Source organism: Macaca nemestrina, chromosome 1, assembly GCF_043159975.1.
Source record: "Macaca nemestrina isolate mMacNem1 chromosome 1, mMacNem.hap1, whole genome shotgun sequence".
Lineage (NCBI taxonomy): Eukaryota > Metazoa > Chordata > Mammalia > Primates > Cercopithecidae > Macaca > Macaca nemestrina.
The window spans coordinates 184729489-184754679 of record NC_092125.1 but is presented as its reverse complement, the minus strand read 5'-3'; the positions used below and the strand labels follow the sequence as shown (position 1 = coordinate 184754679).

The 25191-nt window shown below is 39.4% G+C and overlaps 1 protein-coding gene across 20 annotated transcripts in view; it reads right to left on the bottom strand.

Annotated features, from left to right (window-relative positions):
• Positions 1 to 25191, bottom strand: part of LOC105495012 (BEN domain-containing protein 5) — a 1475945-nt gene that overhangs the window by 370335 nt on the left and 1080419 nt on the right. For all 20 annotated transcript variants that reach the window (XM_011764134.3, XM_011764137.3, XM_011764138.3 and 17 more), the window contains one exon: positions 17202 to 17241. In XM_011764134.3, coding sequence (XP_011762436.2) covers positions 17202 to 17241 — 40 coding nt within the window. The remainder of the gene's footprint in view (positions 1 to 17201; positions 17242 to 25191) is intronic.

Below are 25191 nucleotides of genomic sequence, written 5' to 3'. Positions count from 1 at the left end.
CATGTTGCCCAGGCTGATCTCAAACTCCTGGGCTCAAGAGATCTGCCCGCCTCAGCCTCCTACCCATTCAGTTTTTCTTCTAATATCTCAGCAACCTCTGGATGAACCAGCACCCGTGATTAGGAAGGCAGCTGAGAAATCAAAGTTCACTGGATTTTGAGTCAGAAAACTTGGGTTCAAGCTCTGACTTTTCCACCTAGAAGCCATGTGAACCATAGACAAATATTTTCATTTAGCTGAGCTTCAATGGCAAAAATAGGACTCAGATGCCTACTTCATAGGGTTGTTTTGCTGTTTAAGCAAAGTGTTAGTTGAAAAATCACCTTGTCCATTGTAATGTGCTATATAAAAACCACTTGTAGTGGTCATTATTATTGAGCTATTATGATCGCCCCCTGCAGTGGATACCTTTTTAAAACACTTTTTGATATTTGTCCTGGACACCAGAGCCCCTACCCATTGTGAGAACACCTACCCAGCAGCCCCTGTCTGGGCTTCAGGAACTAAATAGCCCAAAATAACAAAAACCCATTGGAGAGAAAGTGTTAGGTTGTCCCTCCTCTGTACCTTTAGAGAGAAAGGAAAGAATGATCCAAGAGATTCTGCGTAAAAAAATAGTGAGGGTAGAGGACTTAGTGGGACCAACATGAGCATGTTTCGGAGACAATCTCTGTTGGTTTACCTGAGGGAACAAAACATAGGCAGGGGCCAGAGCATGGAAGGGGGTTAGTAATTGGAACCTGGCCTCTAAGACAATATCATCAAGTGATATGAGATGCTTCCCCATGCACCACCCAAGGTTGGAACTGAGCCCACCTCACAAACTCATTAAATGGCCCTTGATATGAAAAAGGAAGTCTTATTTCCCCTACCAATAGCTGAAAACCACCAATTTTCCTTTCACTAATGCAATTAAAAACTCTTCTCTAACAAGCCAGTTTTCTGTATCATCTTTACCAGAAAGGAAATCCTTTGGAAGGACATCCAGCCAGCCATCCAAGAATGGACTTCATCTGGGTTGGGCTGATCCTCCCTCATTTTTTCAGTTTCTAGAGAGAAGTGCATCAGGCTTTTAAGACAATTATTCAGCAACCATCTGGACAGGAGGAAATTGCATGGCAAATGCCAAACACAGACCCTGTTGGCATGTCAGAGAATGACCTAATATCCTGTGGCTAAGTTATTGAGAAAAATAAGAAAAAAAAGAGATATCTGTGGTGACCATCCTCAGAGAAGAACTTCCCATAACAACATGTGCATTTCCAAGGTTCTGATATGTGCCAGATACGTACTTTTTTTTTTTCAGATACCCACTTTATCTTATCTAATGTTCATGACAGCCCTATGAAGTCAATATTATTACTGCTATTTTAGGGATGAAAGACTCAAAGCTCTGACAAATTAAGTGTTTGCCCCAAATCATATCAAGAGTAAATGGCAGATCTAAGATTTGAACCCTGTCCTAACTGATCTCAAAGTTTCCACTGCATTTTAGACCTTCTTTTTCTTTTCTTTCTTTTTGACATAGGGACTCTATTCTTTTGTCCCAGTAGTATTGGGTAAGCACCAGTAATGGCAGGTCAGTAAATCTTGCGAAGAGCAAATGCCCATATTCCTCTAGCCTGTCCTCATCACAGTCTTTGATGATGTTTTGGACCAGAGCATGAAGGATGTGTACCACCCTCCATGACATGCCCATGGGTCCTAATCTCTAGGAACTCCTAGTGTATGTACTTGGATCACACTTGCCTCTATTCAGTAGCAACCCCACACTTATTTGCCAAGTGTGTAAAGAACTGTGATAAAAGCTGGAAACTAGACATTGGGGCACATAACCTTTTTTCCTAAATTAGAGAATTGTACTTTTCTTAGTCCAGCAAATAGAAAATGTTTCTCACTTTCACTACCAAAACAGACACTCTTACAGTTTTAGGTCTATGTTAGGATAGGAAGGTGTAGATGGACAAATTTACCCATTTATTCATGGAAAAAAAAATGTAGCTAGATTATTCTTAATACCTTTCTCCAAAATCTCTGCCAATCTCAAAAAGCTAGGCTAGGCAATCTCAAAAAGCTGTATCTTGGGAAAAAGAAAAGAATCCTTGGAGAAATGAGAAAAGATAAGTGGGTCAGAAGGAACCAAAGAAATAATACTGATAATCCTAATCATCATTATCATTTAGGCACTGGCCTCCAGGATGCCCCTGAATGAATCTAACTTCCTAGTATTCACATCCTTGTCTAGTTTCCTCCCAGGTGAATAGGGCTGACTTACATAACTAGCAGGATATTATAGAAATGACAAGCTATGGCTTCTCAGCCTAGATCATAATAAACATTTTAGCTTCTACTTTGCCCTCTTTTGGATTAGTCACTCTGAAGGAAGTCAATTGCCATGTTGTGACTCAAGCAGCCCCATAGAGAAGTCTATGTGGTGAGGAACTGAGGCCTCCTGCCAAAAGCCAGCACCAACCTACCATCCATAGGAATGAGTCATCTGGAAAGATGATCCTCTAGCCCCAGTCAACCCTTCAAATAGCTACAGCCTTGGCTGACATCTTAACTATAACCTCATGAGAGACCCCAAGCCAAAACCATCCAGCTAAGCTGTTACCAGATTCTTGACCTACAAGAACTGTGTGAGATAACAAACATCTATTGATGTTTGAAACTGCTGAGGTTTAGGGTAATTTGTGATGCAGCAATGTAATCACAGTAATAACTGTTTATTTAAAGTCTATGGGTCATGCACTTTACTACGCTAGCCACTTTACATACATCACATCTAATCTTCACAAAACTCTAAGAAGTATTATTATTATCTTGCTCTTTTATAAATGGTAAAATGGAAGTAAGGCACTGAAAACTTAATAGGCTTTCCTAAGGCCAAACTGAAAGTAGAAGAGATAAGATTCGAACACATGATGTATGTATGTACTACAAATCAATTACAATGACAAAATTGATTGTTTTTTCCTTTATCCTTCAGATTCTCATGAGGTCTGTCTACCTCATGGCTGGGCTGGGTTGACTATAATTGCACTGCTTCAGGTCGGAGCACATTACACTGGCCTACAAGAGATATTCCCTGATGTCCCATAAGTGTAGAGACAGACTTATGCTGCTGCAGACCTTCAGCCTGTGGATTTAGACCTCCAGCCCTGAACCAATGAGAACCAGCATCCTCCCTGCTAAAATTATATGAGCTCTCATCTCCTCTCAAACCTCCTTGTGCAGAAGGCCTAGTGTTATCAACAGAGCTCCTGTTCTAGCCTCTAACATGCATTACATTTACATGTTAATAATAAAATCCTAGGGGATTTATTGTCATGATTACCTCACTTAATCTTTATTTCATCCCTATGAAATAGGTGCCGCCATTCATATTTGATGAAAAACTAAGCCCCAAGGCAGTTTAAAGTCTTTCATAAGGACAGGGAGCTAAGTAGTGGCAGAATCAACATAGGAATCCAGGTCTGCCTGGTTCCAAATCTTTGACTCCATGATCTCGATTCACAGATAAGGCTGGCATCCTGCTCCATATCTGTTAATCATACATCCTGCTCCATATCTGTTAATCATAGCTCCTAGTCTCTGTGGTCTGCTCTTCCCCAGGGCTTGCTGCCTGCTCTCAAGATCCTTGGTCACTGGTATGGGTCTGGCTTTCATCAGAAAAGCCCTCCTTAAGTCCAAGCTATTACATCCACCTATGATAAGTCCCTTCACTGCCCAGAGATTCTAGATGTGGAGCCTATAGTAGGCTTAATCTTTTGGATAAAAGGGTGAAGCAGATCCATGTTTGTTCTGCTCTCAGGCTTTATAATTCATATACTTGGCTTAAAATGGCCACAGAGATAGTCACTGCAAAATTTCAATATTGCAAAATTTGGACCATTTCTGAGTAATGTCAGGCCTCAGTTTATCCTCCAATTTCAGGGGTGGTATTTATGAGCCACCTCTCAGCCAATCAGCACAACAGATTTACTTGGACACATATACTTGTTCAAAGATGGGTTCATTATGACTCAATCACAGAATGAGAAGCAATCAAAAAATCTGCTAGGACTTCTGAGTGAGTGTCTTGTTTTTCCTAGGACTAGAATTTGGGAGAATGTAAAGTCTGCAGCTGCTACAGCCATCGTGAGACCACATGTGGCCTGAGAATGGTGTCAACACTGAGAAAGTTGAGTTAAGAGAAGGAGAAAAGCAGATTGGGTCCTTTGAGCCCTGTATCAAGATGCACAAGATGTCAGATTTATTTGTGGATTATTCATTTACATGAACCAATGAGTTCTCTATTTTTGCTTAAGCTAGTTTAGGCTGGGACTGAAGAATCCTACTTATATCGTCCCTGTGCCTTAATTTAATTAGCTTTTGTGTCTTGAATTCAAGTTCCTCTATACCTGAGGCCTGCCTTCAGCCTAATAGTGAAGGTCTTACCAGTTCTTTCCTGACCTGATCTCCCTCATGATGATCAGCTATGGTGCCTTGTGATGCCCTACCTTCCCAGAACTCAGTCCATTCAACTGGATGTTCCAAAATAGGACCCCTGATCCTTTCCCATAAATCCCTTCACTGGAGCCCTGGAATAATGGCATCCTCCATAGATTTCTCAGGACAAATACCTTAGGAACATACTAATTAGTTTGTCTCTCAGAGACCATAAGCACAGGTATGCTTCTCCTTGCCTTTATGTATTTCTCAAATTCTGAAGCTTGTTTATTCAGATTTAATTAATCTTCCGAGTAATACCAATGTGTTGTTTTCTGTTGTTGACATGAGAGATGGAGTTTTTGGGGGATGGAGGTGGTAGTATTAACTGGTATAACCTTTCTGGAAAATGAGTTGGCAATCAGGCCCAATAATTCCTTAAACATATTAATGGTCTTTGACCCCAAAATTCCATTTCTAAAATATCCAGTAAAAAACTAATATAAAAAAGGTAAAAAGCTTTTCTCACAAATAAATTTATGGTAGAGTTATTTATAAGGGCAAAACATCTGGAAACAACATAATGCACAACAATAGAACTTTTTTTTTGCAAATAAGGCTACAGATACAAATTGGAACATACTAGAGACTTTAAGAATAAATATACTTTCAAAATGCTCACAAAATGCTCATATATCTGGTAATTCCATCCCTAGTCATCTATTTAGGATAATAAACCAAAATATAGACAAAAACATATATGCAAAGATTGAGAAATTATTCATAAGGTAGAGAAACTAGAATCAAGTTAAATATCCAACATTATTGACATGGGAAAATATTTCTGCTGTAATATTAAGTGAAAAATCAGTATAAAATTTTATATTCTATATGATCTCAACTATGTAAAACAAAATTATACATGCATAGAAAAAAAGCAAAGAAGTAAATGTGTTAAAATATTAAGTAATCATTGCTTCTGGGAGATAACTGATATTTTCATCATTATAAATTTTCTGTGTTTCTCTAAATTTGTACCATAAGTATGTGCAATTTTTTAATAGAGAAAGTGATGATAAAAAGATGGTAAGTGTGTTAACTACATAGCAACATGGAGATTGTTTATGAAATAATGTTAAGGGAAAAAAGATGTATATAAAACTTACTGTGATTGCAATTATGTAAATATGTTTCTGCATATAGACAAGAACTAAAAGGGAAAATGTATAAATAGAATTCGATTTTGTATTGTGCTAAGGTTGTGGGATTAGGAGTAATTTATTTTTCTTCTCTAAAGACGATTTTAAAGCTGTTTTGGTGATGTGTATGCAGTTTTTGAAACAGTCCCTCTGCTGTTAGACTACTATACTGCTAGACTGACTCTGCAGGTCTCATACTGGCTCTGAAAATGGCCATAAGGCAGTATCTAGTTTGGCCTTTCTTGTTCCTTTAGTCTCAGAAGGGCTGAGTTCGAATCATAGGAGACTTTAATTAGAGACAAAGCCCAAAGTTGTCATGTACTGGCAAGCAGGATCAGTACATCACCATCTAAAATAGGTATTGCTTTAACATGGTTAAGAGGGGATAAACAACTTTGCGAATATTTGCAGTAAGGAATAAATCTAGCTATGTTTTTTTTCTGGAGGTTTCTATCATATTTTAGGAAATCAATTGTATCTTCAGAACACAGCCTCATTAGTGGAAAAAACCCAGTGACTATCATGTCCCTGACATTCTAGGCTTTCTTTATGCCTAGCAAAGTGGGTCAGCTTGAATTCTGTCTGGGGAGGAGGACTGAAAGGGATAATATCACAGATGAAGCTATATTTCTATGCAGCAGTGAAAAAGACAAAGGATTTAGAATCAGATCTAGATTTAAATCTTGATTCCATTATTTATTAATTGTGTTCATGTGGACAGTTCATGTAATCTCATAGCAGTTTGTTTTGCTTCTCTGCAAAACAGGAAAGATAACTGCCTTATGGTATAACAGGGAGATTTATGGGGAAAATATATATAAAGAACTTAACCTAGCTCTGACTCTGAGTAGACATTTCCTAAATGCTTTTCCTTTAGTTTACAGCATCAAATATCTATAACAATTTGGCAAGATTGACAAGATAATTCCATAGAGAAAGAATAGTCTTCTCAACAAATAATTCTGTGAAAACTGGATAGCCACATGCAAAAGAGTAAAATTGGACTCCTACCTTACATAATATAAAAACATTAACTCAAAATGGATCAAATACCTAAATGTAAGAGATAAAGCTATACAATTCTTAGAAGAGAGCATAGATATGGGCAGGAGAATGGCACGAACCCGGGAGACGGAGCTTGCAGTGAGCCAAGATCGCACCACTGCACTGCAGCCTGGATGACAGAGAAACACTCTGTCTAAAAAAAAAAAAAAAAAAAAAAAGAGAGAGAAGAGGGCATAGGAGTACATTTTGAACCTTGAGTTAAACAGTGGTTTCTTAGATATGGTATAAAAAGCATAAACAACAAAAGGAAAAATGGATAAACTTCATCAAGATTAAACTTTTTGCTTCAAAGAACAACAATAAAGAAGTGAAAGACAGCACATAAAAAGGTGAGAAAATATTTACAAATCATACATCTGATAAAATAGTATCCAGAATATATATTCTGAAAACCTCTCAGATGCAATAAAAAGACAAATACAGTCCAATAAAAAATGGGTAAAGGCAAATAATTAGAATAGACATTTCTCCATAGAAGTAATACAAAGGGCCCATAAGCACATGAAAATACATTTGTTATCATTAGACATTTAAAAAAATGCAAATTAAAGCCACAATGAGATACCACTTTATACCCTTTAGGATTTTTGTAATAAAAAGATAGATAATAACAAGTGTTGGAGAGGATGTGGAGAAACTGGAACTGTCCTCCACTGCTGATGGGAATATAAAAGGTGCAATGATTTTGTCAAGCAGTTTGGCAGTTTCTCAAAATCTTTATTGTAAAGTTTACCATATGACCAGCAATTCCATTCCTAGGTACATATCCAAGATAATTAAAAACATCTGCCCACACGAAAACGTTTATACAAAGGTTCATAGCAACCTATTTGTAAAATCCCCAAATGGAAACATCCCAAATGTCCAATGACAGATGAATGAAAAAATAAATTGTGGTGTATCTAATGTAATACTATTTGGCAGGAAAAAGGAATGAAGTCTGCTGATACATGCTACAACACGGGTGAACCTTGAAAACACTGTGGTAGGCCGGGCGCGGTGGCTCAAGCCTGTAATCCCAGCACTTTGGGAGGCCGAGACGGGTGGATCACGAGGTCAGGAGATCGAGACCATCCTGGATAACACGGTGAAACCCCGTCTCTACTAAGAAATACAAAAAACTAGCCGGGCGAGGTGGCGGGCGCCTGTAGTCCCAGCTACTCGGGAGGCTGAGGCCGGAGAATGGCGTGAACCCGGGAGGCGGAGCTTGCAGTGAGCTGAGATCCGGCCACTGCACTCCAGCCTGGGCTACAGAGCGAGACTCCGTCTCAAAAAAAAAAAAAAAAAAAAAAAAAAAAAAAAAGAAAACACTGTGGTAAGTGAAAAAAGCCAGTCACAAAAGGCCATATATGGTATGATTTGATTTATATAAAATGTCCATAATAGGCAAATCCATAGAGACAGAAAGTTATAACAGTGGTTGCCAGGGGTTGGGGAAAGGAGAAATTGAGAGTGACTGCTAGTTGGTATGGAGTTTATGTTCGGGGTCATGACAATGTTCTGGAACTAGGTAGTGGTAGGTAATGGTTGCACAACTTTGTAAATAAAAAAAAAATGGTTGTAAACTTTGTAAAATTTAGTGGTGAAAACCACTAAATTATCACTTTAATGAGGATTTTATGGCATGTGAATTATATCTCAATAAAGCTGTTATTAAAAAAAAGCTATGATCAGCACTTTTAACTTGATGGTGGGAATATAAAAATCTTTCTAAAAGTATGATAAAGTATATTAGTCATTGCAAAATATTCATGTCATCCTCATTGCAGCACACTTTCCTGCAGGAAGATTGCACATATCTACCATACATTCATATGACCATATGACCATACATTCAAATCCTTGCTTTGATCAAGGAAATTTTGGCAGAAGTGACTCCTTCTAGGAGTTTTTAAGGGGAGAGGCATGGCTCCCCATTCCTCCCTTTTCCCTCTGTCACAATGACTAACATGGCCAATGCTAGTGCTTCCCCACAATCCAATCTATTCTCCCAGCTTATTATTTCTGGATGTGTTGAATAACTTCCAATTGGTGACACCTGCAAATCTATCCTGAAGGTTTTCTCTGACCATTGGAATCCGGTCATTGCATACACTGAGCAGATCAGAAGTGTCAGGGAATTAACACCTCCACCCTCTCTCCTGCTCCTTTGTCCCTGAGAAGTATAACTATGTAGCTTATTTTCCACACTGGTTCCATGGGCTGTCCGGTGGGATTAAGTCCCAGTTGCTCTCTGTGGTAGCTTGCTTGATAATGAATCTTTCTTGGCTTTCTTTCTTTTCCTGTCTCACTTCCTCACTCCCCTACCAATGTCTCTGGGATCACTTCCAATTTGTACTAAAGTCTTTGTCTAAAGGTCTGCTTCTTAGTGAACCCCAACTAAGATACCCAGTGATATTACAAATAGAGGATGCCTGGTTGGCCTGGCTGCTAGAACACAAAAGATACAAAGCATAACTGGCTGCAATCCACAAAGGACATGTACCAAAAGTGAAAAATAAGCCTTTGCTTTGTAAGCTTTTGCAATTTGATATAATTGTTACTTCAGTGTCACAACTAGTGAATGACGTATACCTCTCCTCAGTAATTCTTAGTCTAGGAATTTTTCCTAAAGAAATAGTTAGAGATATAGACCAAAATCTTTATATAGGAATGCTCACCATGGTGTTATTTGCAATTAAATAATTGGAGTCAACAACAATAATAATATACAACAATAGGGGAATTAAAAATATAATAGAATGCTTTTTAGCCATATAAGATTCTCTCTTAGAGAATATTAAATAATACTGGAAGATGCTCACACTATATTCAAATAAAAATAGTTTATATGGTATCATTCAAATTTCATTTTAAAAATTATATCTACAGCTGTGTATACATGGGCAAAAAATAGGTCTCTCTCCTCAGTCTGGTGGTAAGGATTTTACTTGGACAGGAAAAGAATACAGTACTTCCTCATATTGCCTCTTCTACTGAAGAGGTTATAGAAAAATCAACTTTCTAAAAAGTAAAGAAGAACCTATAGTTGAACTTCTGGGTCAAATGACTAAATAAGTTCATGTTTCAGTAAGCCCATTTATTCCCATCAAGTAGTAATATTGGACAATATGTGAAAAAAGAAATGAAACTATATTGTTGGGCTCCACTGTGGGAGACATCTCCACAAAGCTCAAATGTACAGAAATGCAAAAGGGTAAGTGGTTCTGGAGCTACTGGCTAGCTGAAATCTGAATGTAGAAGAAGGCAGTAGCAGTCGGACGTTTGCCTCCTATGGGATAAGGGAGATTAAAAGTACACTATAGAAGATGGGAATCAGAGATAAGCTTCTGCTTAGAGCAAGGATGTTGGGTGGGGCTCTCCTGTCATGAAAGGAGCCTAGAAAAAAAGGCTTCTGCATAACTTTTGGGAGATAGCTCTCATGCATTGTAGGTATAGAGAGGTGAGACTCAGGAACCAGACACAATGGTTCTGTTAACATTTTGTCATTGAATCCGCAATATAGTCAATATTCCCCAGGTCCTATGCTGAAGATGTGGGTAGAGGCAACTGCAAAAACCATCACACAGGGAGATGTGAACACAGTGGGAGTTAGAGGGGTGAGAAAAGAGAAAACCAGAAAATTTTCTTCTCAAAGTGATCTTACAAATTAAAATTTCAAAACACATGAAGAAATCGAATGCTAAAAATGATATTAAACAAAATCAACAATTGGAACTTGAATTTCCTCCAGATGAAACTTATTTTATGGAACAAAGATTTTAAAATAAGCATATTGAGGATGTTCAAAGAAACAAATGAAGACATTAAAACTGAACAAGAAATTATGAAACAGAACAGGCAGAAATAAAACAAGAACAGGTGGATATGAATAAAATTAGAAATCTTGGAAATGAAAAAACATAGTCATTGAAATATTGAAAGAGACAGAAAAAATCTAGACTAGACATTGTCAAAAGTGAATTTATAAATGTAAGCTACTTACAGTGCAGTAAGACAAAAACAATAAAAGTTATGAAAAATCAATTGAGAACCATGGCGGGCTACTTAATAGGATCTAGCATTTGTCCAGTAGAAATTGTTGAAGAGAGTCAAAGGAATAAAGGATAAAAGCAGTATTTGAAGAGTTAATTTGCCAATAATTTCCCTAAATTAAAGAAAGACATAGAATCTTAGGTGAAAAGTATACTCAGAGTATCAAGCAGGATAAATAAAAGTAAATTCACACTTAGACCCAACAAAGTGAAAAGGCAACACATTCAGATTAAAAAATGATATTGAAACCTACCCAAGAAAAAATAGGTTACCAAAACAATCATACGATGGCAGACTTCTCATCAGCAACTATGGATGCCAGAAGACAATGAAAAAATTGGCATACTTCTCCACTGTGAATTTTACTGCTGTTGCATCCTCTATATGGGAACGCAAAACAGGCTTTCCCAGGGACTTTTCAGACCTTACACCATAATGCAACAACTATCATCTATAAGTCTTGGTACTCATGAATATTTTCAACTCCAAATAGATCAGTTTCATTCTGACACCCAATGACTATGCCTCCTTTCAGCAGGGAGTAGCCAGAATGAATATGGCGACAACCAAATCCCATCAAAATGAAATGGAACTTGGCAGTGGAGAATTGATTTTAACAGTATGCCCCCATTTTTCTAAGAGATAGTTTATTTTTCTCTCTCTGTCTCTTCTTTTCTTATTCCCCTGGTTTCCTACTTCCTACTTAGCCCTGTAGAAATGCAAATATACTCTTTTACCGCCCCTTCACCAGACACTCTCTACAGGGCAAATTTATCTAACTATGTGCCTAGAAGCTCCAACAAGGAACTCCTTCCCACCAGGAGACTGCCTTGAGAGATCACAGTTGATTCATAATCCAAAATCCCACTACAAAACTCTCTCCCACCTGGGGAGTTTTCACCCTACTGCTGCCCATGAAGGCACCAGCAGTCACCAGCTCAACTGCTCGGTAGATAAGGCACCAGAGCTAGCACATGGACCTCCCCAACCTGCCTACTTCCTCCCCTGCATGCCATTCTCCTTTAAAAGTGCTATTTCTTCCCCTAAGATAGTTTTGGGATTAAAAGTCACTTTTTATTTTTATTTTTTTGAGACAGAGTCTCGCTTTGTCACCCAGGTTGGAGTGCCGTGGTGTGATCTCTGCTAACTGCAAGCTCCGCCTCCCAGGTTCACACCATTCTCCTGCCTCAGCCTCCGGAGTAGATGGGACTACAGGCATCCACCACCATGCCCGCTAATTTTTTGTATTTTTGGTAGAGACGGGGCTTCACCGTGTTAGCCAGGATGGTCTCTATCTCCTGACCTCATGATCCACCTGCCTTGGTCTCCCAAAGTGCTGGGATTACAGGCGTGAGCCACAGTGCCCAGCCTAAAAGTCACTTTCTTTATACCAGATTTCATTTTTGTAATTGGACTCTGCAAGTGGCAAGTGACTGAACCTGCATTTTGGTTACATCACTACACATATATGTATCCCCTCAAAATGTACTGCTGTTTTGCATGTTTTTAAACTTATATAAATGGTATTATACTCCAAACAAAGAAAAAATCCTTAAAGTTCAAAGGAACATCCTCCTCAAACTCAAATTTATACCCAGCCAAGTTATCATTCTAGACAGTAGTCAAAACAAGAATATATACAGATTAAGAGGGTTACCATGGACTCTCGCTAAAATAGCTATTAAAGGATGCACTTTGGTAAGGTAACATAGGAAAGGCTTGATATACAAAAAACAAAAGAATGCAAAAATTCATAAACAATGTAGGAAAAGTCAATGAGCTAATAATAATAACACATTGTTTTGCTTTTTGCAAAAAGTTTAACTTAAGTCTAAACAAGAATAACTAGAAGGTGACAGTGTTGAATAGGTAGTTAAAGCATGTAAGGCCCTTTATGTGGCTAAAAGAATGCTAGAAAGTCAGAATAACTGTAGACTTTGTTGTAAGAAAATGTATAGCTAAGTACATATCCACATATAACCAGTTAAGGTTAGAAATAAAATAGATAGCATCCAAATCCACAGAGAATGCAATAAAAAAAGTAACATAAAAATGTTTAAAAGGCAGAAAAGAAATAAAGAAAGTGAATGATAAACAGAAAACACAAATATGTTGGTAGAAATATGTCTAAATATATTAGTTATTATAATAAATGAAAATAGATTAAATTCACCCGTCACAATATAAGGATTATTATACTGTATTTAAAAAATTTAATCGTTGCTTTCAAAAGATAAGCATGAAAGGCAAAGGCCATAAATTATTAAGATAATCTGAAAATTAGAATTGATTATAAATGAGACAGTGTTGAGTCGATGTAGAATTAAGTGTGGTAGGCCAATACAATAGTATCAGGAAGAAAATAGATTTTGTACATAGTAAAATTGATAGATGACAGATGTGTAATTGCTAATGGGTAGAAAAAGGATTGACTAGTGGTTTATGGTTCTGAGACATTGGATTATCCATATATACACAAAAAACATTCTTATTTCATACACAAAGATCAGTCCTAAATGAGATAAGTAAAGACCCAAATGTGATGCAAAACTTGAGAAATTTTAGAAGTAAATACAGGACAATATGATCTTTACATAGGGAGGATTTCTTAAATAAGTCACAACAGTAAAGCTTATAAAACAAGAGATCGATAAATTGAACTACATTAAAATTTTTTAGAACCTCCCATACATCAAAATACATCATGGAAAAATTTTAAAAATACAAGCCATAGTCTGGGAGAAGATGTTTGCAATGCATATAAGTGACACAGTATTGATATTCAGAACAATAAACTCCTAAAAATCAATAAAAAGAGACAACTCAATAGAATACAGATAAAGGATATGAAAAATCAATTATCAGAAGAAACCAAAGTGGACAATAAAGATACAAAAAGATGCTCTATCTCATTAGTAATTTGGGAAACATATATTGTAATAGCAATGAGATATCATTTCATGTTCATCATGACAACTGGCAAAATTTGTAAGTCTGACAATTTTAAGTGTTAAGGCTGCAGGGGAACGAAAACTTTCACATTCTGCTACTGGAAGAGTAAATATGTTCAATTACTTTGGAAAACAATTGATCATTCTGTAGTTAATTTGAAGATGCATATAATTAATAAATCGCTTTCCCTAGAGAAATTCTCATACTCATACATAAAGAGACATGCACAAAATTGCTCTAAGCAGCATTGTTTGCATCACAAGCAGCTATAAATAACCTAAATTCTGATCAATAAAATGGATAAATTGTAATTCAATCATATATGGAATATCACACAGCAATTAAAATAAATGAGGCAGAGCTATGTGTATCACTATAAAAGAATCTCTACAATATAATCATGAGTAGGGAAAAAGTCATAGAATGACATTGATAGTGTGATACCATAGGAATTTGTAAAGTAATACCAGTTATATTTTTTGATACACAGATAAGGAAAAACATTGAATTCATGACAGTGATTACCTGTAGGGTGAAGGGACAAAGATGTACTAGGAAGGAGTATAGAATAGTCTCAATTACATTTATAATTTTTTTCCAAAAACAGGTGACTCTGGCATATAAGGCACATGTTGATATGACAAAGCCAAGGGGTTGGCACGTGGGCAATAAATGGCTGTTCATTATGTCTCTACTCTTTTCTGCATATCAGTGTGGCGACTCCTCAAGGATCTAGAACTAGAAATACCATTTGACTCAGCCATCCCACTACTGGGGATATACCCAAAGGATTATAAGTCATGCTGCTATAAAGACACATGCACACGTATGTTCATTGTGACACTATTCACAATAGCAAAGACTTGGAACCAACCCAAATGTCCATCAGTGACAGACTGGATTAAGAAAATGTGGCACATATACACCATGGAATACTATGCAGCCATGAAAAAGGATGAGTTCGTGTCCTTTGTAGGGACATAGATGCAACTGGAAACCATCATTCTCAGCAAACTATCGCAAGAACAGAAAACCAAATACCGCATGTTCTCACTCATAGGTGGGAATTGAACAATGAGATCACTTGGACACAGGAAGGGGATCATCACACACCGGGTCCTATTGTGGGGAGGGGGAGGAAGGATAGCATTAGAAGATATACGTAATGTAAATGATGAGTTAATGGGTGCAGCACACCAACATGGCACATGTATACATACGTAACAAACCTGCACGTTGTGCACATGTACCCTAGAACTTAAAGTATAATTAAAAAAAAAAAAGAAAGAAATTATTCACAATAAACAAAATAAGCCTTTAAAGAAGGTATCAAGCAGATTAAGGCATTCAAATTCCTGATCAGCATTTCAGAAGGCTCCTAATCTATGACTGGCAGCATCACACTGCAGTTCTGTTGAAGATGGTCTGGGGAGGAGTTCAGACAAGCTAGTACCTCCTATTGGCAGCCCGAGAGAGGTAGCAAGCTGACTCCTAGCTGCTGCAGCTCCTGGTGAGATGTAGAATGGGGGTGAATTTGATAGCACAAGATAGTGAATGAAAGTCCTTTTGAAATGGAATAGAGTCATCCAGATAATAGCATGATCCAATGGTGCTTCCTAAACTTTCCAAGTCATGGCACATATGGATAATATTTGTCTGACACATCTGAGTGGAATCTACCACCTAGGGGGCTTCAGTTGCCCTAGGTCCTACCTGTGTCCCTGAGAGCTGAGTGAATTGATATCTCACAATATCACACAAGTATAGCCCATCTGCAAGACACCAGTGTGCCACAACATGCCTTTTGGGATGCCCTGGCCCAGAATGTATTCTTTTCTCCTCTAAGAGGAGGGATAATAATGAACCACTCAAAACTCTAGCAGTGCTGATTTTTTTTTCCAGTCCCAAAGCTGTCTAAACGGAGTGTATTAAAGAGTCACAACTACTTTGCTTGAATTTGTGAAGTAGTAATTTGGAGCAGAAAGAGGTTGTACAAAAGAAATGCACTTAACATAGCCTGAAGATTTCCCTCTAAAGCAACTGAAGACGGATCAACAACTCTCTCCAATTCACACTTAGGTATCATATCAGGGTGTGACCCGATGAAACTGAGATGTGGAAGCAGGCAATATAGACAGTGTATTGTGGAGTAGAACAGGACACAATTAAAAGCAATTAAACTGTATTGGACGTAGATAATCTCTCACCACCACCTTAGGAGGAATTGGTAGGTCATACAAGTGAGCCACTCTAGTCATGTCAGCCCATGATTTGGAATTTCTATATATGTTAATCATATATATGTTAAATGTAGATCACTCTATGGAGTAGAGTAAACTTTTTTCGAACTAGTTCTATCTTTTTTCTTCTGAAGTCTCAGGCTCAAAGAGTTCCATCAGGTATAGAACTATAGTAAGGTCACCCAAACTAGTGACTGCACCTTATAGGTGCAGTCACTTTTCTATACCCTACTTATGTAGACAAGATAATTGCTAGGATAGTGACTGCAGAGGGCAATATCTCAGTCGCTTTGAAAGTGAGGCACTGGCCCATGGATACAGTATGGTAGGCTTAGTGGAAGGAAGGGCTGATGTAGTTCAGCCATGCTGGTTACTAACATATTGAAACATATCCACATTTATTAGTCATTAGTCATCCCCTGAGACCCACAAACCTGCTGTATGACCACAGTGCCACACTAGCTCCTCCTCCGGGACTCCATCTCCCCACAGTCCAGTAACCAAAGTGTTAATGCCTAGCATAGCAGATGGCTGTTAAATATTTTGAATATCACCCATGGATGAAGATAACCACCACATCAACCCTCAAATGCTCACTAACCCTGCTGGCACCATCATCCCCATGACTGTAAGGGAGAACAGTCTCTCTTTTTGTCCAATTTTGCCTTAAGTTTCCAAACCAGAGTAAAATACCTCTCTGAAAGAACGAAATTGCTCAGCCTCTCCTAGGCCAGATGTCAGCTATAGAGGGGAAAAAAGACCTTTTAATTCCATGGTCATGGTCACAGTTTTTTGGGGGGACCTGATCTTCCCTTAAAAGTGAGAGACAAAAGTCATCTTGACTCTCTACACAGCCAACCAAACCTGCTCACTTTCCCAGACTGGCCCAATCTTATGAGCCATCCTCCCTTCATTCCATGGCACCTTCCAAGCAGATTCTCCATTCCACATGATTCTAAAACTTATTTCTCAGACACTTCCTTGACACCTGAGTCCAGTGAGTGATTTAGAGAGAACATCACCCTAGAATATGCAGCAACATCCAGAGTATCAGCCCTGCCATCCATAGTGAAGAGGAGGCAACACAGAGCTGGCAGGGAGAAAAATCAACTGCCTGTGGAGCAGAGGGTGGGGAGGAGAAGAATTGTTCATGGCACAAGAGTTCTGCTGTTCATTCAGGAAGTCAAAAGAGAAGGGCAGGAATTGCATTTGGATAGGCAACAAGGCATCATTCAGGAAATAAGGGAAAAGCCAAGGCAGAAGGGCCACACCTACTCACCAGGGCTGGTTATCGTCAGGAGGTCAAGCTGTCGTTGTTGCTGCAAAAGAAAACACACTGTGAGGGCACTGATTTGAGCCAGAGCCAAAATTGTGCTTAGCAGGTCAGGGCACACATGCAAAGAGGATGTTTGGACATACTGCAGGGTAAATCATACTGAATGTGGTACTCACTTCCAATTCTGCAGAGAGGGTTTGTACCCTAGAGACAAAGGGGGATGAATGGGTTTTTTGTTTGTCTTTGAAAGCACAGGTGGTTAGAGCTTAGAGGTCTCTCAGTCAAATCATACCATACTTATGGCAAATGAGGCCCTGAGCAGAATGTGGCTCACCTAGAACCACAGAGAAGGTCCCTTTCCAGTTTCCCAGTCATGGGCTCATTCTTCTGTACCAGATAGCTTTAGATTTCCCTTTTCTCATACCGGCTGCACTGGTTGAGTGTCTGATATATTGGCAATGCTCTCTGCCTTGAGTGCCTGTGGTACTGCCACTCTCTAGATACTTCTATTTAACCAAGATATTTCTGGATTGGTTTCATTCTTAAGTCTGCTCATAATAGCATAACAATTTCAATTAGCGATGACCAACCATTCCTTTTCTAACTGAATCCTTATCCTTTCTCTTACCACACAATATTCACCCAGAATAATATTTGTCTAGCACACTAGGCTATAGAGATGAGGCAGCTTATGTTTGGAAGCAACTGGCCTTGGTTACCCCAAGGGCTGAGGTGATCAATATCTCAAAAGGCCTGTTCCGTATCACAGCACAGCTACTGTCCTAGACTGGATGCCATGAAAACTTGAGGGTAGAGAAGTGGGTACAGGAGGCTGCAGCTGGCGAAGTGGTGAGCAGCCCTCTCAAAGACTTGAGTCAGCGTTCCTTTAGTCCCGGTCCTCCTGCTGACCTCTTTCTCTTTCCTACACTTGATTTTTTGTAAACAATACTGGAAATCTCTGTTTCTGTTTTCTTAAAAGGGGTCCAAACAAATTCCATTTTGAGAGTTATTGCTCTAGGTTACAAATTGCAGGAGCTTTCAATCATCCAGTATTTTGTGCAGCAGAGGCCTTGCCATATTTTACCTCCCCTGCATTTCCCTCTTTATCTTGCCTCTATCCAAGAATGGCTTCCTGAAATTCTGCTTAAGCAGAGAGGGGAAGGCAGAAACATTTTTAAAGTACTAACTGTAGATCAGGCACAGTACTAAGTACTTTGATGTATCAATTTTTTTTTCATACTCTTGGCAATTGTACAGGAGAGGACATGATATTTAGAGGGGAGAAACTGTCTGTCCAAGACATCTTCACTAAATGGCAGGGTCAGGATTAAAATTTAGTCAGTTCTGATTCTGGCTCTAAAGTTCAAAATACGGCAATGCATACAAATCATCTAGCATGATGCCTGGCACTTAGAAGGTTCTCAATAAAAAGATCTATGTAGTATTGATGTTGTTATTACAGAACATCTGGTCCTTGGTTTATATAAGATGCCTCTTACTTTTTCATGAATTTTACTTATTTAAAGCTCAGAGATCTGACCTGCCACGAGGTCAGGGACTCCCTCCTCAGTGTCTCCACCAGGTATGAACTGCTTCTGTTTCATCTTCTTTCTTGGTAGAGAACCGACCACTTGTTTTTTTGGTTAGATAGCTCTACTTTGAGCAAGGTTAAAAGCTGCTTCCTGATGACACAATCACTGTTTCTAGCTACTTCAGTCCATGACAATAGTTTGGAGAGCTGAAGAAGATCTGTACTGTCTTCTCTCCAGTCTAAATATTCCCAGGTCCTTTGTTCTTTACTCATAAGACCTGGTCTCAAATCTCCCTCTCCTCAGAGTCACCCTCCTTCTTCACTAACTTTGATCTGTTTCAGTCAAAATCTCTGTAAGATTTTTCTATCCCTTGCTTCAGTGACTTCTCATGTACGTAAAAGGAGCTCCAGATCCCTCCGGTGCCTTCTCAATCACACAGACCTGTCTTCCTACCAACTTATAACTCATTCCAGTTGACATTTTCAAGCAAACAATGCAACTCTAAGATGTCACTAATCTACACAGTAAGAACATATCCTAGCACTGATATGAAACACCCACGCATGCATGCGGGCTAGAAGGAACGCTGGAGCCAGACCTTCTTCCTTCTCTAACACGAAACCAGGCCAGTGGGACGTCTGGCTTAAGCTGCCTTTGCCAAGGTCAACCTATGTGGCTTGGCACTTTCTTCATACATAAGGGAAGAATCCATCGTGTCCTTTTTACATACACTTGACTTTGTGATGGTCACAGTTGGTGAAGATGGCCTATTTGTCTGAAATGTATTTTTTTCTAGTTAAGAAGTATTGCTAAATGGCAACTCTATGCCTAGGATTCTTTAAAGAAAAAGGTGAAGAAAACCTGACAGAGTCAGACAGGCCTGGGCTTGTGTCCTGGCTTTCTGTCTCTGGCCTCCAACTTTGCAACTCTAAAATGAGCAAGTGAGACTGAAATGCCATCAGTGACAGGGAGCCAAATGCAACCAGGTAGTGGGCTTACAGGCTCCCTCTTCTGGTGTACAACTCCCTGAGAACCTGTAGCCAGCACACTGGGGACTCAAAGGACATAGTTAGAATTTAAAAGAGAACCACATTTTCAACTATCCTCTCACATTGCAATTTTCTATGCGTGTATCAGTCTTCCTCACTAGATGAGGAGCATCTTAAGGGCCTACAACATCCATTATTAATCTTAGTAAAATCAGTACATGTCACAGAGTACCCCTCAGTAAGTATTTGCTGAACTCAACTGAACTAGTCTCCAAATCCACAGACATTATCCTTTCAAACCTCCATGCCTTTGCTTATGCTATCATTTGTCTACCATCTTGAAATCTTCCTGAAAATCTCTTCACTTCTCAAGACTTCCATGAAGTCTTCTTTGAACACCACCTCCCAAACCTAACCACCTTATCTCCCTTCCTCAGAGCAGAATCTCACACTTTGTTCTTCCAATGCATCTTGCAAAGCATCTAGCATCCTCCTTGAGGATGCTAGTGAGAAAGACAAGGAAGACAGTATCATGTACTGTCTTCATTGTCTTTGCCATGTACTGTCTTTCTCACCAGGAGAAAGTATCATGTACTGTCTTCATTGTTTGTCTTTCTCACTGATCCTACTTGAGGACAGTGCTATATCATTTCACCTGTGTACCCCCAGTTCCCTGAACAAAGGTCTGGAAGGAATGTTTGATGTCATCTAGCTCAAATAAATGTTTCATCTATGCTGTTACTCCTCTGCAGTAACCCGGTTGATTAGGAATTAATCAGCATGGAGAGTAAACATGCTCTTTCTTTTCCAAGACTTTTTCCCCTGCTACATCTTTGGGGTTTCTTGCCTTTAAGATTTTGCTCCTGCCATTTCTGTAGCCAGGAATACTGTCAATCCATCTCCTCTGGGAGGGTTTCCTTTCTTTACTCTTGCCCGGAGGATTACTCTGTTTCCGGACGCCTACAGCTCCTACTGTTGGTACCACCTCTGTGGTGATAAATTAACACTAACCTGGTGATAAGCCCCTTTAACCTACAGATCACTGACATATGTGTGCACCACCTAGTGGCACAAGCAGATATGCGTAGGCTGTTTTAACCTCTAGCTCTTAAAATAGAATTGCAAAACCTGCATGTTCTATATGCAAACGAAAACAAAAGTGCATGTTTCAGAATGACTCTGCAACAATTTTTAGCTAAGAAACTGGAATGTTTAAATAATTCCCTCAAAGTCATTCAAAAATAAAAGGACTGAAATGACAGTGAAAATTTTCCTTACTAGTCTAGCAGGCACAATCATTTGAGATTGCCAGTGAAAACTGTGTGGCATTTGTAAAAATAGAGCACATGGTTTATAGAATTTCACCAATAATGCACAATCAGTTATATACAGACAGGGGTACGTTGGACATAAAGAATTACCAAATTATTATAATTGGTTGCCAACTGAGAGAGATAAGAGCCTTTAATATGGATGGTAGGATAGGGAGGAAATGAAGCCAGTAAGGTCGGTGGCAAATTTAACAGGCAGGCGGGGCCTGATGACTCTTGAACCACTTGCTGACCAAAAGCTACAGTCTAAGGAAGGCAGAGCCTTCACATGTGTAGTAGTGGTTGTGTGTGTGTGTTTGTATGTGTGTGTGTGTTTGGGGTCAGAGTGAGGACATTCATCTCAGACAAAAGAATTCCATATTTGGATGGAGGGGAATGTATCCAAGTGTGCCTGTGTGGGATTCTACGGACTGCTGAAGGAATGTGGGTATGCCAGTGTTGGGTCAATCAGGAGTAGATATGTGGACTCCTGGCTGTGTATGACTCCTGCATCCAGCCTTCCCTCATAAACATGCTACCCCATGGACATTCAGAAATTCAAAAATTTCTTTGCTTAACCATTGTGTGGTGAATGCTGAGTATGACCTCATAAGGACAATGGAGGGTGGGGATTCTAAGGTCAACAGGAGTAACCTCTAAATTGGGTATCCAGGGATTGCCAGAGTATCTGTAGTGGATGCTTAAGGAATTGTCCACCAGCACCCTTGCTCCAGGAGTTATCCATTATTCCCCCATGCATCGAGTGAATGCTGTTATATTAGTACCATGTCACCCCACCTCTAGTCACAGTGGACTTCTTCAAAGGTGGAAGTCCTAAAAGCTGGGCTAATTAGACACCTTACCCAAGAACTTTGGACCTTTTCTGGATTCAATTATTCTTCTGAAAATTATAGTTGTCCTAATTTAAGAACCTATCTTTACAATTTTCATAATTATGAAAATCACACATGCTGATTTTTGTCATTTTCTAAATTTCCAGAAAATTCAGAGTAAAAGTAGAAAAATTACTTTGAGTCAACTGCAAGCAAGAACTGGGAATATTTCCAGAAAATTCAGAGTAAAAGTGAAAAGTAATGAAATCCTACCACTGAAAGAGAATCATAGTTAATATTTTGGTGTATTTTCTTATCATCTTTCTCACTATGTATATACATTTAATGATATTGTGTTTATATATGATAAATGAAGTACAATTCTAATCTTGTGCAACATTATGTTCATATAATTTTTCATCCCAGGCTGCATTTTTATTTTGAAGTAGGAGAGTGTAAGTCACATATATTTATGGTCATAGCTAATACATTTGATCTTACAACTGTGATTTTGTTTGTAATCTTTTTCTTTTCAGGGAAGGTAGCATTAATCAACAAGATACCAATAGGATAAACACTTGCTTATTTTGTCACAAGGAGCCAGTTTGAAAAGCCCAGCTACTGCAGCCTACCAATATAGATAAAGGCTTCTGAATCTGGGAGACTCTTCAGGCAATATTCAACTTAGAAGATACTCTTATTTTTTCATATCTGAAGCCCCTATGACTGCAGTTTCAGAGAGCATTAAAAAACAAAAAACAAAAAGCAAAAACAACAACAACAACAAAACACAAAGCATTCTGAAGAGTCCTCGATTCAAAATCAGACAGACAAAGGTGAATTCTGATTCTATAACCTCTGAGCTCTGTTATCCTAGGCAAGTTACTTAAGCTAGCTGGCAATGAGGTACTCAGCCATAAAAAGAGAGTGTACACCAACCTCCAGGGGACTAACAGGAAGGAGAAGCAAAGAGAAAAAGGAAGAATCACTCTAAACTGGGGAGCAAGAGGCAGAACGGGGGAATGCACTGGTTGAATACTAGGATTTCTGAGTGCTGGCTACAGCCCTGTGTCACCTCAGGCTGAGCCTTTGGGCTTCTCACTATCTGGTACCTAGCCCTTTAAGACACTTAAAGATCTCCCAGCTCTAGTCTTCTCTCCTCCAGGTCATCCTCCACACTGCAGCTGGAGTGAGCTTTCTAGAATGCACGTCTTAAAACTCATCAGGAGTCCTATAAGACAAAGTCTTAGCCTTAGGTGGCTATTGAAAGACTTGTATAACCTGGCTTCTGCCTTCCATTTCTTGTCCTCCCAGACTCTGAGCTCCAGCTATGATCAACCACTTCTGGTTGCCAGATTTGCTGTGCTTTCGTCATTTGCCTTTGCACATGCTATTGCCCCTAATTGGAACAACAATCCCATACCTAAACTAGTGAGGAATTGTCTAACTACTTCCTGCTTGTTATTTGGCTCTTAACTCATGCCACCTCTGCTGTAAAGCATTGCTTAACTTGCCAAGGCTGTGCTAGATCAGGTCCTTCCCCTGTCCTTCCTCATCAGAGCACCATCACATTGTATTTCTGAGACCGCCACACTCCTCCATCGTCTGTAGTGGTTGTGTGAGTTTCCGGAAGGCAGGGGCTATGCCCTGTTTATTTCTCTCCTCTCAGGGACTACCCTAGCACCTGACCAACAGATAGTGCTCAATTCAGATTTGGTGATTACTTGCTCCCAGGATGGCAACTAAACAGGGTCCCACTGAATTGGTCACCAAAAGAGGTCTTTAGTTTTAGCCCTTGTCTTCTAATAGGCACACATCAACATACCCATACAACACTCACGCACTGCCCCCATAATTTTTGTGAAAACTCTGTTTCTGTCTTGGGGACCCAGGAATTGGGCCACAGAGAATTTGGCCTTCTTCATCTTGATGGGTAGTTACGAGTCTATGGTTAAAAATGGACTTTTCGTTTTGGTCACGACTGCATTGCAATTACCTCCCAGAATGAGAAGGGACGTGTTGTTCCGGGAGCTCAGTGGCTGGTTTGATGTGTGGGGTTCTGCGTGGTAGAAGAGAATAGTCACTGATTATGTGTTCTGTTTTGCTTTCTGTGTTTTCTGCAAGATAGCTATTTGGGGAAAAGTCAGTCTTTCACGGCATAGACTGGAGATGATTTAAATAAGAGCACCAGTAATCCCCAGGCATTCTCCTGTCGCTCCAGAAGCCAGCCATCGGGGGAGGACGTGGGGATCAACACTCTCCAGAAACAGGGGCCACAGGGGCATAGGCACACATTTGGCTTCAGGGCTCAAGCCCTTTCCTTTCCTGTAACCCCTCCTTTCTCTGCTCAGTTCATTCCCTCCCTGAGTCATAGTAACTTTCTAGGCATCTAGGGATCCCATGCCCTCTCCCTGCCCTATCCCCAAGCGTAGCCTGCTTCCTGGATATATTTTATGTGGGACAGGCCTCTCTTCAAACTCACTGCTTCTAATCTCTCTTACTCCAATCTAGCCTCTTCACTGGCTATAGGACTGATCATTCTAAAATTAAATTTGCTCTTTTCTTTGAAAAATTTAATGATTCCCGTTGCATTTTTGGGAAAGACTAGATTTCTTAGTTTGACATTCAAGGAGGGTGCCAAAAATCTCCACGAGTTGTATATGTTATTTGAAAAAACAGTTTGTACATTATAATATTTACATCCAAATATTACATACTTGGAAAACAAACCAAAAATACCTATTATTTTCAGAACCAAGTTTCAGACAATAAAGTGGGGCCTGTAATTATGTCAGTCAGTGTGATATGTAGCAGACTGATTCTCATCTGGCTGGAGGAAGGAGTGGGGAGGGACCCGTTGCTTCTGTGAGGAAAGAAAGCAGGGATCATCGAAATTTGGGAAACAGTATCTCAAGGCCCTGAGCTCATGCCCACCCCCAAGCCTTCCAGATGCATGACCATTCTGTGCACCACCACCTTACCTGCTTCCAACCTTGGCTCCTGCCCTTGACAAGATCTTTCTACCTCTCCTTTTGCTGAACAACTGATGGGCAACATGGCTTTCCCAGATAACACCTTGCCCCAACTCCATGACTCTCCATCTATTTATTTGTTCATTCAACAAATACCAATGAAGCTTTTGCTATGTATGTACCAGGCATCTTGCTGGGGATAGAGTGAGAAAGACACAGCCCCTGCCTTCAAAGAGCTAGCTAGACAGATAGAAGACAGATATGTTAAGCAAATAATCGTACAATATGAATTTATTTTAACTGTGGTAAGTGCTCCCAAGAAAAATATGGGAAAAGGTATTCTGACAGGGGTTCAAA